Source organism: Mugil cephalus, chromosome 10 (assembly GCF_022458985.1).
Source record: "Mugil cephalus isolate CIBA_MC_2020 chromosome 10, CIBA_Mcephalus_1.1, whole genome shotgun sequence".
NCBI classification, from domain to species: Eukaryota; Metazoa; Chordata; class Actinopteri; order Mugiliformes; family Mugilidae; genus Mugil; species Mugil cephalus.
In genome coordinates this window covers 16,084,110-16,100,755 of record NC_061779.1, presented here as the reverse complement: position 1 = coordinate 16,100,755, position 16,646 = coordinate 16,084,110, and the positions used below count along the sequence as shown (strand labels likewise).

The 16,646-nt window shown below is 44.1% G+C and overlaps 3 protein-coding genes across 5 annotated transcripts; 1 reads left to right on the top strand and 2 right to left on the bottom strand.

The window, feature by feature from the left end:
* Positions 1-28: 28 nt before the first annotated feature.
* Positions 29-6,452, bottom strand: rapsn (receptor-associated protein of the synapse, 43kD). Its single transcript, XM_047595814.1, has 8 exons — positions 5,819-6,452; positions 4,813-5,151; positions 4,039-4,197; positions 3,155-3,253; positions 2,906-3,028; positions 2,754-2,807; positions 2,393-2,592; positions 29-1,858 (listed from the first exon to the last, which is right to left on the bottom strand). Exons 1-8 carry the CDS (start codon positions 6,029-6,031, stop codon positions 1,786-1,788), a joined length of 1,260 nt encoding a protein of 419 aa, XP_047451770.1. The 5' UTR covers positions 6,032-6,452; the 3' UTR covers positions 29-1,785.
* Positions 6,453-7,257: 805 nt separating this feature from the next.
* Positions 7,258-10,552, bottom strand: kbtbd4 (kelch repeat and BTB (POZ) domain containing 4). 2 transcript variants are annotated; one of them, XM_047595811.1, is made up of 5 exons: positions 10,469-10,552; positions 9,362-9,831; positions 9,136-9,277; positions 8,761-8,867; positions 7,258-8,667 (listed from the first exon to the last, which is right to left on the bottom strand). In XM_047595811.1, the coding sequence occupies exons 2-5, from the start codon at positions 9,821-9,823 to the stop codon at positions 7,807-7,809; spliced, it is 1,572 nt and encodes a 523-aa protein (XP_047451767.1). In that variant the 5' UTR covers positions 9,824-9,831; positions 10,469-10,552; the 3' UTR covers positions 7,258-7,806. The 2 variants fall into 2 exon arrangements, with proteins under 2 accessions (XP_047451767.1, XP_047451768.1); XM_047595812.1 differs by having other exon boundaries at positions 9,362-9,834; positions 10,469-10,519.
* A 3,264-nt stretch (positions 10,553-13,816) lies between these two features.
* On the top strand, positions 13,817-16,102 carry LOC125015117. 2 transcript variants are annotated; one of them, XM_047596780.1, is made up of 4 exons: positions 13,817-14,065; positions 14,845-15,027; positions 15,196-15,257; positions 15,354-16,102. In XM_047596780.1, exons 2-4 carry the CDS (start codon positions 14,853-14,855, stop codon positions 15,702-15,704), a joined length of 588 nt encoding a protein of 195 aa, XP_047452736.1. In that variant the 5' UTR covers positions 13,817-14,065; positions 14,845-14,852; the 3' UTR covers positions 15,705-16,102. The 2 variants fall into 2 exon arrangements, with proteins under 2 accessions (XP_047452736.1, XP_047452735.1); XM_047596779.1 differs by lacking the exon at positions 13,817-14,065 and adding an exon at positions 14,188-14,263.
* Positions 16,103-16,646: the final 544 nt, after the last annotated feature.

The following is a 16,646-nucleotide window of genomic DNA, read 5'->3' as shown; positions in this document are numbered from 1 at the left end:
AAAGAAAAAAAAATAAAACACTTTCGCATTCACTTTCAGTGCTCTTTATTTTCCACAATGAAACATTTCCAGTAACATGGTTTGACTAAATGCATAAATATATTAACAATGCATTTCAGTCAGACTCTAAATCAAATAAATCACGGTTATATTAACATGATGTCTAGAAAAAAAAAAAGAAAAAAAAACAGAACAAATCTACATGTGTTTCATTGTTGTTGTATTACTGCATTTATCCTCAAAGCTCGGAGGCAAAAACAGAGGTAGTTAAAACTGTTAAAGATGAGCGGCACTGTTTTCATACCCCACAACCCGGGATCATCATTACTGTAGGTAATGCTTCACTCCGACCGAGCTGCAGGTCAACAGACCACGACTCATCGATATGCTGGAAGCAGAGACCTCAAACAAGAACAAGATGCTGTTCAGAAGTGAGAAATATAAGTGCTTGTGCAGTAAAAGTAAATGTGTCGCTCTCTCTCTTCACATTTTGTATGGCCGAGAGAAAACCAAAGTTCGTCTTAAAGCGAGAATATCGTCGGATGAAGTGGTTTTGCCCGCGCAGTACCTCACATCTCTCCCGTTTTCACTAAACAGCTGAACCGAGTGTCTTCAATCATCTACTGTAATGAGCGGTTACGCAAACGATAAGCACAGTCTCAAAAAGAAATTTAGTACGTTTTAATCTTTTGTGTATATAAACAACAAGGTGAGTAAATAAAGAGCTACATGGCTTCATCATTTGATGTGATCTCATTGCTCGGCACCGTAAATAAAACATGCAACGACTACGTTAATCGATATTGGCTTTCTGGCTCAAAATCACCTTGAAATCACAAAGCCTTTGCAAGTAAATAATCTTAACGTAACCACAAATACTGGTGTGTGAGTGTGTGATTGGTCAAAGATCCTTTCCCAAAGCGTTTCTTCTCCTTTTTATCTGTTCTGCAATGATGTTGCTTTGACGCCAGAGTTAAGAGTGAAACAGAAAAGAAAAGGAATTTCTATGAACACAATGTGTGTTGATCCTGCTCCTTAGTCTCTGTGAATAAGGACAAAAAATAAACAATACAAAACAAACAAAAAAACAGCTGCATGTTCCTGTTTCGTAAAGACATACTAGTTTTTGAATGGTTAAGAGATTTTAGTTAGTTTTAGGTATTACAAAAACACCTCAAATAAATCAAGCCCTTTCGAAACAAATAAACATGAGAATAGTATGTACATGAACACAGTAATAAATACGTATGAAGTCACTTAAATTCAGGATTGGCTCAACTAATGAAAAGTGGATGTGGTGTAAAATGGTAGAAGTCGAACATCAAGCCTGTGACTAAGGTGGCTGAGACATCACTGAATCATCTCGTATTCACTAATCAAATCTAAAGCGTAAAATCGTCAATACACTAAGTCTAGAAACGTTCACTGGACGGTCCGTATCATCCTAATGAAACGCTGCGACGAACGTCCAGCCGCCAGAAACGATGCAGGTTCTTCAGCTTCCCTTGAAATGTAACAGTTATACCTCCGCTGCCAGCTTCAGACTGATGTCTAAATAAAATGATGGATGCCTCTCTCGTGTCCTTTGAGACGCACTCTGAGACGCTCGGTGGGAAGGGGGAGGGGGGGGTGTTCAGTTCAGCGTCCCCCGCTCAGAGCAGCGAGCTGATGCTCCTGAAACGTCTTGGGCTCATCCCGAGGCTGCCTGCTTCTCTCAGATCAGTCAGGAGCCCACGAGGCGTCGCGCTGTGTCTGCGGATCCAACGCACGAACGCAGCTTCACAATCACACAAATCCAGGCTTCACGGACGACTTGAAACATTTAGGGCAGCCCTTTGTCCCATTTGTCTGCAGACACCTGAAAGGAGAAGATGGACAACGTTTTTCAAGCCAAGGACCCCCACACTGACTTTGAATAGGGACGACCTACCTACTATATAGTGCTATTTATAAATATACGTTATAATTATCACTTATCACTGCATTCAATGTTATGCTATTCTAATAATACACATATTCAAATATAATCTTTTTTTATTTCAAACATGTGCAACAGTTGGGTGGCTTTCCAACAGCCATTAATATAAACACACCTAAATGGAGGAAAATTGTAGGGAAAATTAAATATATATATATAAATATATATAAAAAATGTCTGATCAACCAAAGATTTGCAACCCCTCTGTAGCACTTCCGCGGACCCCCTAGGGGTCACGGACCCCCTGTTGAAGACCAATGGACTAACGTATTAGCCTGCAAACATGAAATACACAAAGAAACACACTGTTGGCTGGATGTCATTTTTAAAACAAATCCTGCTTTCTCCAGCCTGAATCGACGAGCAATCCGCGATGTGTGTCAATAACTGACTGGACGAAGAATAAGCGCTCACTTCAGATGGAAAATGTGGGAACAGGGTAAGGCCTGCAGCTTTTGGTCCCTGTCCCCGATGGACTCTCCGCACATGCCGCAGTAGAGCTCCAGCTCCTCGACACACTGCAGGAACTTCACCACCTGCTCTCTGAGCTCCTCCTGCTGCCCCCGGCTTCGGTAGATCCCCTCACTCAGGCAGTGGACCTTCAGCGCACACAGCTTCATATACACACAGAGGGGGAAAGAAAGGATACAAAACATTTAGGCAAGTCTTTATATGTCTTGTTTGTCCAACCAAGAGTCAGTTCACAATAACATAACTCATTAATTACACATAATAGTTAAAGCACAACGTGTGTCATTAAAGAAACATTAGTTACCTTGTTTCCCATTCCATCTGCCAGCGTCTGTGCTCGCTGCAAAGAATCAAGCGCCTGGAAAAAACACAGAATGGAAACACATTCACCATTAAAACCGTCACATCATGTTTGTTTAGTAATTGACTAAATGTTCTACATTTAACTGTGAGGACCTTGTCAAATTCTTTCTGCTGGAGCCAGCACTTTGCGACCCCCAGGTAGACATGTGTCTGTCCGAGACGGTTTCCGATCTCAGTCATGATACCCAGTGCAGACTCATAGCGAGGGAATGCTTTCTAAACGGGAGAAGACCAGAATAAAGTCAGGCACGAAGTCGGCTGACGAACAGACAGATAGACGCGCGATCACGTCGAACGTCAGAGCTTTTCGCTTTCAGAGAGCCCGAGGACTCGTCAACTCACATCAACGTCACGCCTGCAACGGTGTATGTCTGCAAAGTTAAGTAAGCACAGAGCCTGCAGAGGCCGGTCGCCGTGCTGCAGAGCGATCTTCATGGACTCCTGTAGAAGCACAAGGAGATTTAATTAGGTAAAAGCGAGATGTTTGAGGGGATGCTGCAGAAATCCATTATGGAAAACCTCATTTTAATCAGGTTTCATATTAGCAGGTGCATCTATTTTAAACTGACTACATTGTCCACTCAGGTTAAACTGTATCATTGTTTTAACTTAACCACAGAAATGTTTCCAGTGCTGCAACTAATACGCCTTTAAACAATGACAGCAAATCTAATTTTTATTCCATAGTTTTGACTCCATCACTTTATATTCAATTAAACCACAGTGAGAAGAGGCGACGGGAAACACGAGACGCTGTTGTTTCACCTTCGGGACGCCTCTTGTAGTCTGGTATTCTGAATGTGACAGGATGTGTAAATTGTTTGTCTAAAAGCGTTCGACAAATGTAATAAATCTGAAACGCATCCCGCTGTCTCGTTACTATACTTTTACACTCCAAGGCAATGACATCAAGTTATTTTTCACCCTCGGTACATAATTAGAACGGGGTGAAGACTAAAGTCACCCTCTTCATTAACACTTTAAACCGTGCCTCTGTGAGCATATTTTTGTCGAGGTCTTAGGCCCCGTCCTGCAGGACAACTGGTGCCCGCACCTGTCAGCAGCATCGACTGTATGAGCAGCGCCGACATCAAAACAGCCAGAGGCATCGAGGGGAGGGTGGGGTACGACGGGATGGTGCGGAAACCAAAACTGTGACATTCTCCATGTTCAGTTTTTTATGGGGGTGGGGGGCAATGACGCGTTGGAAGGTTATAGAACAATACCTCGCAGCACTCCATGGCGTCCGGGAGGCGCTCCAGCTTCCTGTAGGCTACAGACATGTGGTACTGGCTCATGGCTCGATACTTGAGGCTCCAGCCTTTGCCGTAGTCGTTGACGAGCTCAGCTGCTTTGCAGGGGAAGAACAGAGCTTTCTCATAGTCCTGTTGGTAGACGACATGGACAACGGGCAGTAAGTCCGGCAATTTACCACAGACGGCATCAGCCACTTTGGTTAGGAATTATCTTCCTAGGACTTCTCCGCATGCAATATATTTTTTACGTTTCACAGAATAACCTGACACGTGAGCGCATTCTTCAAACGCCACTTCGTCACAATCCCATTGAAATCGATCCCCCCTGAGAGGCCTAGGGATTACGCTTACAAATCTCCGATGTCGAGGATGCTACGCAAACCCCGAGCAGCCAGCCGCCTGCGCACTCTGCCCTTGTTTTACAATGCCCGCTACTACACGGGCTAATCATTGATGATGTCTGCCTGGATGCTCTGCGGCGTTTTCATACTCCGTAAATAGGCTGGCGAAATCAGCACTGATTGCGCAATCAAGTCACACATGTGGCTCGGTGACTGATTTACATAGCTGAGAAGCCTGTCAGAGCCAAAGTAGGTCAGAGACTTAAAAATGTCTTCTTCCATCTCCAGGTCCGTGATACCGCTACTTTTCTCATTTTCGAAGAAGGTTAGTGGCAAAACTGAGACCGCAGCACACGTTAGCACAAGTCATCCTCTTTCAAACCATTTGATTCGAGCAGCGTACCTTAAGATGGACATAGATGTTCCCCAGACTGCAGCAGACTCTGCACTCCAGCATCTTGTCGTCGTTGTTGTGCGCGTAGCGCAGGGCCTTCTCGTAGCTCTCCAGCGCCTTCTGGAAGACGCTGAGGCCCAGGAAGGCGTTGCCCATGCTGAGGCACACCTGGCCGTTGAGCTGCAGGCTGACGGTGGTGCCCTGCATGTTTAAGCAGGTCTTACAGTAGGACACCGTTTTCTGGAAGTCGCACAGCTTCTCGTTGCTGCGAGCCAAGTTCAGGTAGCCCTCGGTCAGGTAGTCCGGGTCCTCCATTTCTCTGGCTGTGTCGATTTGATCAAGGGCGTACTGGAGAGAGAGGGGCGAGAGGGTAGAGGATGCGGGAAACTCGCAAATTATCTGACGGACAGAGTGAAATTCAGACGGGTCCGACGTACGGCCCCCACCGCCTAAAGTCCTCATTAATAGTGAGAGAGAGGGGGGCTGTTGAGTAAGAATGATTATGTCAACAAGACACCCCACACTCATACTTAGGTTGCAGGGCACTTATTTACTCTGCCTCGCGTGGAAGCCACAAATTAACCCACGCTTGTCAAGATCGCTGTGAATGGAAGATGGTAACCTTTGACCTCTTTCAATCGATAATCACTCAGACACTGTGGAAATGTTAAAACGCTACCGCAGCGTGAACGGTGCCAGCCCCGAGCAGACACGATGACACGTAAAATGATGAGATCTTCAGTGACAGTCACACACACACACACACACACACTGCTGGTTGCATAGTCACACAAAAGAATTTGACAAATTTTAACACGGCTCATTTAAACCAAGTGATTTCAAGGATGTTTCGTTAAGGTACATTAATAAAACCAACTTTAAACAGATACATGATCCGGCAAACTTGTTCTTTTAATGACTATTCCCTTCATCAGTGACTTTAATTATATGGTATTTGGTGGCCTTATCTATATTAAGGTATTGTATGTAACATACTGCTGTTTTGGAGGCTTACCTTGAGCATATCTTTGTATTTTCCCATTTCTGAGTGCGCTGTGATCAGGCACCCCAGAACCCGAAACTTCCCTCCAGGGTCCGAGGTCTTTTCCAGCACTTTTGTCCACACATGAAGGGCTTTGTCCGTCTGGTTGGACTGATACAGCCTCAGGCCCTTCTCTATCTGCTGCTTGGTTTGGTCCTGGCCCATGTCTGGTGCAAGGCGCCTCATAAAAATATTAAGTCGTTTAGGCCATGCAATATCAGTGAGGCAGCAAGAAAGCAGATTCTTGCCATGCACGGTACAACTCCAAAGAAGATCCCGTGAAGATGATCCTCTGAGAGGTCGGTGCCAGGAGGCCTACCAGATCCCACTCTATCAGCTCCGGCTGTGCTGAGACGGAAAGGAAACTGGATCCACCGAAGTAAAACGGCGACACACCAAGACCATTATCACCAAACGCGTCGCGGAGAGCTGGAGGGCCGAGGAAATATCTTCCCCATTTAACCATGTAATGATCCCCCCTCACCATCAAGTCCACAGAAATTCTCCCTCAGATTTCCGCTTGAAAAACGTCAAAGAAACACGTTTCCCGGCGGAGCGCAAGCAGCGATATCCCAGAATATCTACTCCCTCCACACCCCAGCGAAAGGAATTCTCAGCACCCCTGCGTCCCACCCCCCTCCACCTTCCTCCTACTGCTGGCGCTACAGCAGATGGCCTTGTCACTCTAGACCATGTGTCCCTTCAGGAATTATGTTCTGCCCTCAGCAAACAGCCCCAAGGTCACTATAGCTCCTAGCGATCTACCTTCGCACAAAACCTCAGTCGCTGGCCAACAATGGACGACAAGATTCCACATCACAAACCTCCGGAACATTAGAAACACTGCACCCACAAGAGGACCCTACCCTGGTCTTGGCGTGTGGGACTGTGAACTATGATATGGGGTCTATAAGAAGCTTCGATTCTCAGCATTAAATAACTGCATGTCAAAGGGTGCTTGTAGTGGCCGTCAGTTCCTATTGGGAGTCCTTATGGAGGCGCATATGTGCCCCCAGAAACCCCCACCCCTCATCTCGGCGTCAGCAACTGATGCTTAGAATAGTTCACAAAGTCTGACATGTAACTGGCTTGGGTTTCAGCTGCACAGCCTCCTGCAACACATCAATGGGATCAACGTTTTGTGGCCTCTCTCCGGAGAAGCTTTCTCTCCTTCAACTCCCCTTTTCACACCCAAGGACAGAGACGGGCACCTTGACCCGCTCTCCGTTCACAATTGCGATTACTGATGCAAAGATACGTTTGCCGGCGGTGCGCGCGATGACGCCGTGCAGCACTTCTGAATGCATCACTGCAAAACTGCAACAATGAAAGGCGCCAAAGTCCTGGTGATAGTTAACGGTCGAAGATAAAAACACCATAAAACCATAAAAATAAAAACCAAACAGTGACGGTTTCCAGCTACAGCGATATAATTAACAGTTTGAGTCAAACATGTACATCAAAAAATACAATCTTAAGACAAGGGACGGTGAAAAATTGAAAAGTTAGAAAACATCTTCTGTTATCATGTTTACACACACTGATGCAGAATGTGAGGATATTCAGTCTACGACATCGTGATACAGTCAGTACAATAATAAACACAAAATACACTGAAGGACGTTTGATGTTCACACTAAAGCCGTACATGCGTGTCGATAAACGATTAATTAGTAAATAGATTAGTTCATCACTGGTTACAGCATCACCACGAATTGTAGGACTTTTCTGTTAAGGGATCCACAACGAGACACACTGTAATACAAGCAAGTGACACGTGCCCCTGAACTGAACTGTTGTCACTGGGTTGGTGGTAAAGTCTGAATGGAGTGAGTTACACAGCTGAGTAAATACATTTGGGGCAGGATGTCTGAAGAGTGAAGTCATGTTAAGTTTTCCAGCAGTCTTCCCTGATTGTCTGCGGAGTGTGTGGACCACGGTGTGAACATCCGGAGGACAGGTTACGCCAAAACAAACTGCCAGTTTGTGAGGAGGATTTTTATGCCTCTGATAACGGAAACGACGGACGTGGCCGGGTTAAACTTTAAAGTATTTGCATCACCTTTCTTACATTTGTCCCTGAACACGTATATGCAGCCATTACAGCTGGCCACCTTCCACAGTGAAGGAACGCAGCTCCACACTTCAGGGAAGCGCAGACGGGTGAAGCTCTCCAGCAGAGGGTTGTAGCACACCAGGGAGTCTCCTTCTGCCACGATGAAAATCACGTCCATGTGGACCGCAGCGTGCATGCAGCCCGCAAACGGAAGCATGTAAGGTTTGATCTGGCACTTTTGCGACGAGGTGTCGAAGCACTGAATGAGACGGGACGGCTTCGTGAAAAAGTCCATGTCGTTCTCTTCCCCCCCGAGTAAATAGATGGTGCCTCCCAGATTAACGCCAGCCGCCCCAGACACGGCAGTGTCCAGCTGGCTGGTCTCTGTCCACATGTTGTCCTTCACTGTGTAGTATATGACAGCATTGGAGAGCGTGTCCTGCAGCGTTTTACCTCCCAGCGAGTAGATGGCGTCCTCAGAGGACACGGACACCATGGTGTGGTGCAGGCGGTCTCTGGGCAGTGGTGCACAGCGCTCCCAGTCCATCGTGTGCATGTTGCACTTCCACATGCGGCGCGGGATGGAGCCCCCGACCACATACAGGTCTCCTCCGTGTTTGCAGGCTGCAGTGATCTGGTGGCATAAGCTGTTCTGGCCGCTCACGCTGATCGCGTCGTCCTCGTCGCAGTGCAGCGACACGGCCAAGGAGTGAGTCCTCGTCTCCTCTTTACCGATCAGGTAAATGTGGACATTCTCGCCAATTTCCTGTAGACGCAAAAGACAGAAAGACACAAATCATTTAAAGTAACGTGTAATCAGACCACAAAACATTCTTAGCTCTTTATGAAGGAATGCTACCTTAAGATTTTCCTGGAGGATACAAGAAAACTCCTCCCTCTCAACTTTGTTGTGGTTTATCCACGAGTCGATGGCCACTGTTGGATTCTGGGAACTGGGAACACCGTCTGTACACAAATACAAGTGAATCAAATTGATGAACTTATGAATAATATTGTAATTTGAAAATATTTGCACAATAAAGGAAAAGGGCACAGACAGAGGTTACACAATTCCCTTTATGAATTATTACTAATCTATTTATTTGATAAATCATACAAAATATATCAAATGAACGAAAACAAAGGAAAGTAAGGGGAATAAATTTACACCTGGAAAATATGGATATGCTTGGGTAGCAGTCTTGTACAGGGTGACAGAGCAACTGTGTAATACCTTTGATGATGTCCAAGAGCAGACAGAGGGGCAGATTGAGAAATTCTTCAGTCTGATGCAACTGAGCCAGATGGATCTTAGCACAGTGCTTGGCAGCAGTATACAGCTCCTGGTCACTATGTCTGTCAGCGAGCCACATGACCTGGACAAGGAAAGATAATACTGCTGTTATGTAATCAAAGCTAAAGAGCAGGGGCTGTTCAGTCTGTGGGGAACAACAAATCACCTGTAAGCAGTTCTTGACCTCCACTGTCCGTGACAGAAAGCGGGAGCATTCTTCAAACAGAGCAGTCAGCTGGTACATGTCTGCCATCTCATAGGTGTCCTGCAGCTCCTCCACCCTCAGTTTGATCGTACCGTGGTAGATGTAGTCCACCAGCAGCTGAAAGACAGTGGCGCTCACGTCCTTCAGCTCAATAGCGCGGTTGTGGGACTCTTTGAGGTTGGAGGTGAACATCGAGCGGAAGAAACTGCTCTGAGCTGAAAGCACCAGGCGGTGCAGGTGAAACTCTTTGCTGTCCACGGTGATGGTGACATCAGCAAACAGGCCGTCCTCCAGGCACAGGTCCATGATGCTCTTCACCACTCGACTCGAGTGGGAGCGGTCGGTGAATGTGTATCCCAGGAAGTAGTTCTCCTCTCCCACAGAGCCCCCGACACTGAGGCCACCATCCTCACTGGACTCCATCTCTGCAGCAGCTTATTAAAAGTCACAAAAAAACATCAGTACACACAGCTGCCAGTTTGTTAGCCACACCATGCTAAAGCTAATATAACAGCTTATTTCAGATGATGACATATAATTTTAAAGAGGTAAGATACACATAGACAGCTGAGATAAATAATTCTGAAAGGTGGACAAGCGATTATTGGTTTGTTATAGGTGACAATTTATTAAATAATGTTCGAAATCAGTGTATACTCCATGATACACAGAGGCAGTTTATTCATTAGATTAACTGAGGGATCGATTTAAGTCAATTACAGCCGTGGGTTCAGTCATAAGTCAGGATCGTTAAGATGCTTTCTGACATAGCCTGAATGTTTGTACGTTTTGTTATGCCACATTAATCTATATGTGGACTCAAATAAATAAGAAAACGGATAAACTACAAAGGCGAATCTGCGTTTGCAGCACTCGTGTTTATATTTTGCTGCGTGGCTATGTTGTGTTTATGTTCGTGGTCCGCTAGCGTTAGCATCTGCAGCAGCTAGCAGCTCCGCGCGTTTAAATTCAGTCACGATAATGTGGAAACAGAGCTACCATTACGACATCCCATACGAAAAATCAACAACAACGCTTTAAATGTGCATAATAAACATAAGCGGTTACCTTTTTATCTACTACTTTATCATTCAGAGGCAGATGAACTCTTCACCGGAAGTAAATAAACTTTTTCAGCGTGCAGCCGTGGAGACGGAGATTCACGGGCACCACCCGACGCTACCGCCTCCTCGTGGCGGAGCTGTGTTACTACAAGTCTGGTTTAAAATTATTATTTTCTTCTCGATCAGAGACTCAAGGTACATTTTTGAACTCTCGAGTTATCAATGGTGTCAATTGGACCCCATTCAATGTTTAACGTCTCTAGATATATGATTAACATATTTTTTTAACATATTTAATTACTTTTCCTAATTTAATGGGAACACTGACACAGACATTGGCCCCAACATAATATTATTCGTGATAATATTTGTAATAATAAATAAATCCATTTTATTTCAGTGATGAGTCTCATGAAGAGTGGGGCGAGAAAGGGACAGAAGTGCTCACTCTGCAGGGAAGCCGTCAGGTCCAGGTGATTTGTTGGACAGTATGAAATCATTCTTTTTCTAGTTCATGGTTCTTCGATTATGGCAATTTGAGGGAAAAGGGAAGTTGTGGGATAGTGACTGTTGAGAAAAATAAGTTTTTAATAAGACAGAGACATAGTGGGGACATGGTGAAGTCACACACATTAATTGCACATGTGTTACACTGTAATGAATCAAAGCAAAGCTCAAGCACAGTTTGAGGCAGTTTATAACATTAAATCATATTAACGAGAAGCGACAAGACAAGCAGATGCACTTACTCTCACTATAAATCAGGGTCATGGTCACATATTGTTGCCAACAAGAACACCTGCTGCAGTGTTTTATTAAAAAGGTATTTGAGCCTGGTAATCAACGTAATGGAGGATCACTGAACATGTGACCGGGGGAGGAGGTGTTAAAACACACAGTTATAATTAAAAAGACAAAGACACACAATAAGATATGATTATTTCCAGGGTAACAAGTAATATGTAAGGGGCAGTTCCGGCGCCATATGTTAGTGAGCACTGAAAAAACTACAAAAGATGACGCACAGCAGCATAGAGTCAGTCTGTACCCGCATGTCTCCTAGAAACAGACTCAAGTTCGTCTCTTTTTAAGAATAAACTATTTGCATCAAACTTGGACCTTCGTCTGTGACTTTCTGGCCCAAGCCTGTTTAACATATGTTATTAAAAAAAGGAGAGTTGATCCGGGACTTGGTTTGGATTTATTTCTAATGAATATAGTTTTGAATTAAAGTCTTTAAAGAGTTTGTTGCTTTCCAGTGGTGATTGTGTTGGTTTCCCTGCTGAGTCATTGATAACGTGGATGGATGTATTTTCCTTGTTTTGTTTGTTGAGGTTTGAAAAGTATTTTCCAGATTTGTTTTCTCAGAGTCTGTGTATAAGGAATAGTTTTTTCTTATTTATTATGCCAATTAATTGAAATTTGTAATTCCTGAGTTCACTCTGTGTATCTTCTGTTTGTTTATTTATAATAATATTTTCAAGTTGTGTGATTATTTGTTCCCATTTAGTTTCTTCTTCTTGTTCTTTCCTTTAGTTGTAAGTGGAGAATGAAATTATAATACCTCTTAGACCCGCTTTACCTGATTCCCATAGTAGTTTTATGTGTATATTAACATCAGTAACATTTATATAATCAAAATAAAGAATGAAGTCCTAGATGATGAGAAGCATCAGTCCAGTCTAAGTTTCCTTGTTGATAAAGTATCAATCGGCTGACTGGGAAGGAGCAAAACAGTGTCACTGAGAAAAACAAAACAGAGAACAATGAGGAGTTGTTCTGAAGTGGTAAAGGTTGCAAAGGAGGGAGTCGTGCAGCTGCAAGGGTGGGGCAGAGAAGAGGAGCGTGGGGGAGCAGGCGATAAGGAGGATGAGTGTGATGAGAGATGTGAGGCCTGAGTCAGGGAGGATCAGGTGGGAAGGACTTTCCTCTTTCTTTCTAGGGCGCTGTCCCGGGTGATTGGAGGACCAGAGTGGGTAGGGACGGGGACCAGACTGTCCACCAACAACGGGAGAGTTAAGTCTAAACCACGACTCCTCCCCACCTGTAGCCAACCAATCATATTCATGTTGCTGAAACTAAGATAATGCTGTGAAATTTTGGAAAAACATTCTTTTCTGGGAGGTTAGCTGAACAGACAAAGCCTGTGAGCGTGTGTATCTCTTTCAATAAATCGTTAAAATAAACAGCAAGAAGTCGTTTTGGTTTTTCTTACAGAAGAATTAATGAACACGCTGACACTGACAAGGGCTCAAAACATCACTACAGACCCCTCCCACCCCCACCGAGGACTGTTCTCACTGCTGGCCTCCAGAAGGAGGTTCCACAGGAACCATGGAGCAAAACAGTCAGATTCAAAAACAGATTGACAATGCATCGTGGATGAATGGGATCTTGTTATGAATCAGGATAGCTGCCCTTCTTTATTTTGTATTGTAGTGCACTGAGAACACTTGATTAAACTGATGTGAATGTTGTTTGTTATGATCTGATGATCCATCCTGTTATGATCCAAGTTACAAACTATAAATAAGACAACATAATGACATAGATTTTTATATGTCTGACAGTAATGTAGTGACAGTGTTAGCAATTGTTTGCTTGTGTGTGTGTGCTTATACTTGCCATGCAGTCGTGTGAGTTTTTAACCAATAAAGTGAAGTCTTTTTTGAGAAGTGACGACACTTCTTTACAGTGTTGTGTGAGGGTTAAGACTCTTTTTTTTATTGTAAAGGTTACAATTAGGGTTAGGGTTAGGATTAGGCACTTAGTTGAGATGGCTAGAGTTGGGGTAAAGGTGTGTGAGAAAGAAAGGCAACAACAACAACAATAACAACAACACAACAAGGCATGGAAAACAAATAAAAAAGCATATATTGTGCAGTACAGTGAGACTGAGGCGTAATGTTTAATGCAAACAATCCATGGCTGTTTCATCCAAGTGTAGAGAGTCAGTGAGGCTGCAGTGCATGTGTTGAGAGAAAGAATATAGAAAATGCAGAAAGGCTGGGGTTAGATGGAGAGTTTTATGGTTGTGTGTCTGGAGTATGGATGATGGTGGATGGAATTTAGACGCTGAGACACTGTTTCAAGTTGCGCGGCTGCTGGATGAACCATGAGAAGTGGGAATAGAGCCAAAGAGCCTCCTACACGGTTGTACGGCCTTTTGGTTCCTTTTAAAAAGAGTCCACGAGTGATACAGAGTGAAACTTACCTAACTTTGATTGGGCCGGATTTTTCCAGAGCAAAAACGTAACAGTGACAAGTGACCAAGCCCAGCCCCATATGTTAATGAAGCACAAAACGGTACAAAAGCAGATGCACAACAGCATAACATCAGTGAGAACCTGCATGGCTCCAACTACCAGACTCCAGGTTGTATCAAACCTGGATCGTCTTTAGTGATTCTCTTTGATTTCTTCCACTAATTCATTTTAACTTTGAAGAAACTCCAGAAACCAGTAAATTCCAAGAACCTAGATCACATATTGAATTATGTGGCTCTACCCTGCACCTCAAGTTTTTCTTTGATATAAATTGACGTCTTCTCCTGGGTGGACCAACACGTATCTCACCACCAGTGACCACAATACTGGACAAGGTAAGCGGAATTTTTTTTTACTGCACAAATTTAAATGTGATTGTATGAGTTTGATCTCCTCTGAGTTTTATATCCTGGCTGCAGTAACGATTCAAAATAAATCTCACAACAGCAAGAAGTCGTTTTCATTTTTCCCCAAAGAAGCGACCAACACCCTGCCACATGTGAGAACAACCAGGATGTCTGCGATTCGACAAAGTACGGCAGCCCTAAGCGGTCATGCATTCACATATTATTTCCTCCGTTTTCCCGTGATAACAAGTTAATTTCCTCTGTTTTCTGGAGATAACAAATGATTTATCTCGTTATCTGGGGAAAACAATGTTTTGTTTTCTCAAGGTCTCATGTTTAATTTGTTACATCATACGTGACCTGCCAAGGTGAATGATGGTTGCTTGATAAAATTCCACCTAAAGACAAAGAAAAACACACACACTTTAAGATTTAACTTTAGGAAAAACATCCATCAATTGTAATCTTGTGCAAAGATGAATTAGTGCAGGACATCTTTTTATAGCTGACTTTATGTCTGTTATTAAAGCAAAGAAGAAAGCCGAATTTTGTTTTTGTGGCAACTGCTGGCGAAGCCACAAATTAGGAAGAATTATTCAGCTAACGCTTTTGATGGTCATACTGGAACCTTGCACAAGAAAGGAGGAAAAGAGCGTGTTATTCCTGAGAGCTGAAACATTTCCGCGCTGTGGATGTGAAGAGCCCGTATTCCAAATATCTGCTCTCCATCACAGCCAACTGGCGTTTGTTCCCTTTTTTTTTCCAAGGTGGAAAAATGCATGGTATCCAGTCTCCGTTTCTTCTGCCCGTACTCACTGAAGTGTACGGTGGAGAGAAGAGGTGGGAGAGATGCAGTGCATTGTCTGTGATAAACAAGAGAAAAATGAGCTCGCGACTTAAAATCTGCCTCCGGCTCCTCTTGTGGCTTTGCTTGGGGAAAGTGCTGCAGGGTGAGTAACGGAGAGAATCTGTAATCATGGCTGAAAGTTTTGAACGTTGTTAAGAAAAGATACTGCATGCAAGACACAATGTGTACTCAGTGTAAAATAGTCAAAATGTGCTCATTTTGAGACTCATTCCAATCATGCAACAGTTAACGTCAATATTTTCTTCTCTAGATGTTGCTGCAGGCGTGAGTCCATCTGACTCATCCGTCTCTGATGCAAACCGAATGTTCGAGGTACTCGCTCCTCTTTAGTTCATTTCAGCTCGCATGCAGGCAAATATCGTGCTGCACCCAGTGTTGGACATTTCCTTCCCTCGCCCGCACGCACAGATCCTGCTGGGCGGGTTGGAGATGGACCAGGACAACAACGTCGTCCTGCTCGACGGGGAGATGGCGTCGATGAGGCAGGGCCGGGCGTTCCTGTCCCGGATCAACGACAACATTCCCAGGGGTCGCGGCTCCATGGTGCAGATGCTGAGCGCGCTGCAGGGACAGAGGAGGAGGGGGCCACTGACGCAGGGCGAATTTGAGAACGTGGTCCTGAGCATGGTGTACTCGGCCCAGCAGGCCAGACAACAGGACGGAGAAGAGGAGCGGGAGGCCTGGGGCGAAGTGCTCCTCCAGCTCGCAAATGTCACAGTGCATGAACTGCGAGGAAGTTATCTCTTGAGTTATGCTTAATGCGCCGCTCTGTGTGATATAAAGGTGTATGCAGTCTTAATGGGATGTGTTTCAGAAATATTCGCGTATGCGATCAGAGGGAGTGGGAAGAATAAAAAGGAAAGAATATTTGTAGTACTTTTATAAGTCTAATTCAGCGTAATCATCTTCTGTAATCAATTAAAAAAAACTCCAGGACAAAGTCGTTCCATGACCACAACCATAACATCTTCTGGCCATTACCTGCATGTATGAGTTCAGGTTAAATACGTTTTATACTTCACTTATTGCGTTTGCCACTAATAGCTATTTTAATACCTTCTATTAGCTTCTAATACATACGTGTCCAGTAAACCAGACACTGCTTTTGCATCGGTTTTTCTGTACTTTCCCGTCACAAATAAACTATAGTGATTATACTAAGTAGTTTTTCCTCTTCATATCACTTTGTACTTTACTTTGTATCTACTTCATACATCACTTTTACACTGATTTATCTAACAGATTTCTGCAGCCAGAGCACACAAATATGTTTTATCAGCTCAACCACCCGACGGTTTACGCAGCTGATGAATCACAGATTTGAAGTAGAAAGCTGGCAGCAGTTTTGATACTGTTGGTGAGAGCGTATCACACTTTCTTTTATAATGTCCTTCTCACAAACCAACTGATTGATTATTTAACAGAGGAAACGCTCTTAAATGTAATCCCCACTGTAAATTATTATGAATGAGTGAGCTCCTCAAAAAGCAGCAGCAAAACACTGCTTTTATATTTTTGCACTATAAATTATTTGACCATTTAATGTACACTGATCAGACATAACATTATGACCACCTTCCCGATATTGTGCAGGTGCAGGTCTCCCTCGTGCCTCCAAAACAGTTGTGACTCATCAGAGAATGGACATGGTCCTTCTGAGGGAGTCCTGTGTCACCTGGAAACAGGATGTTGTTAGTGGGG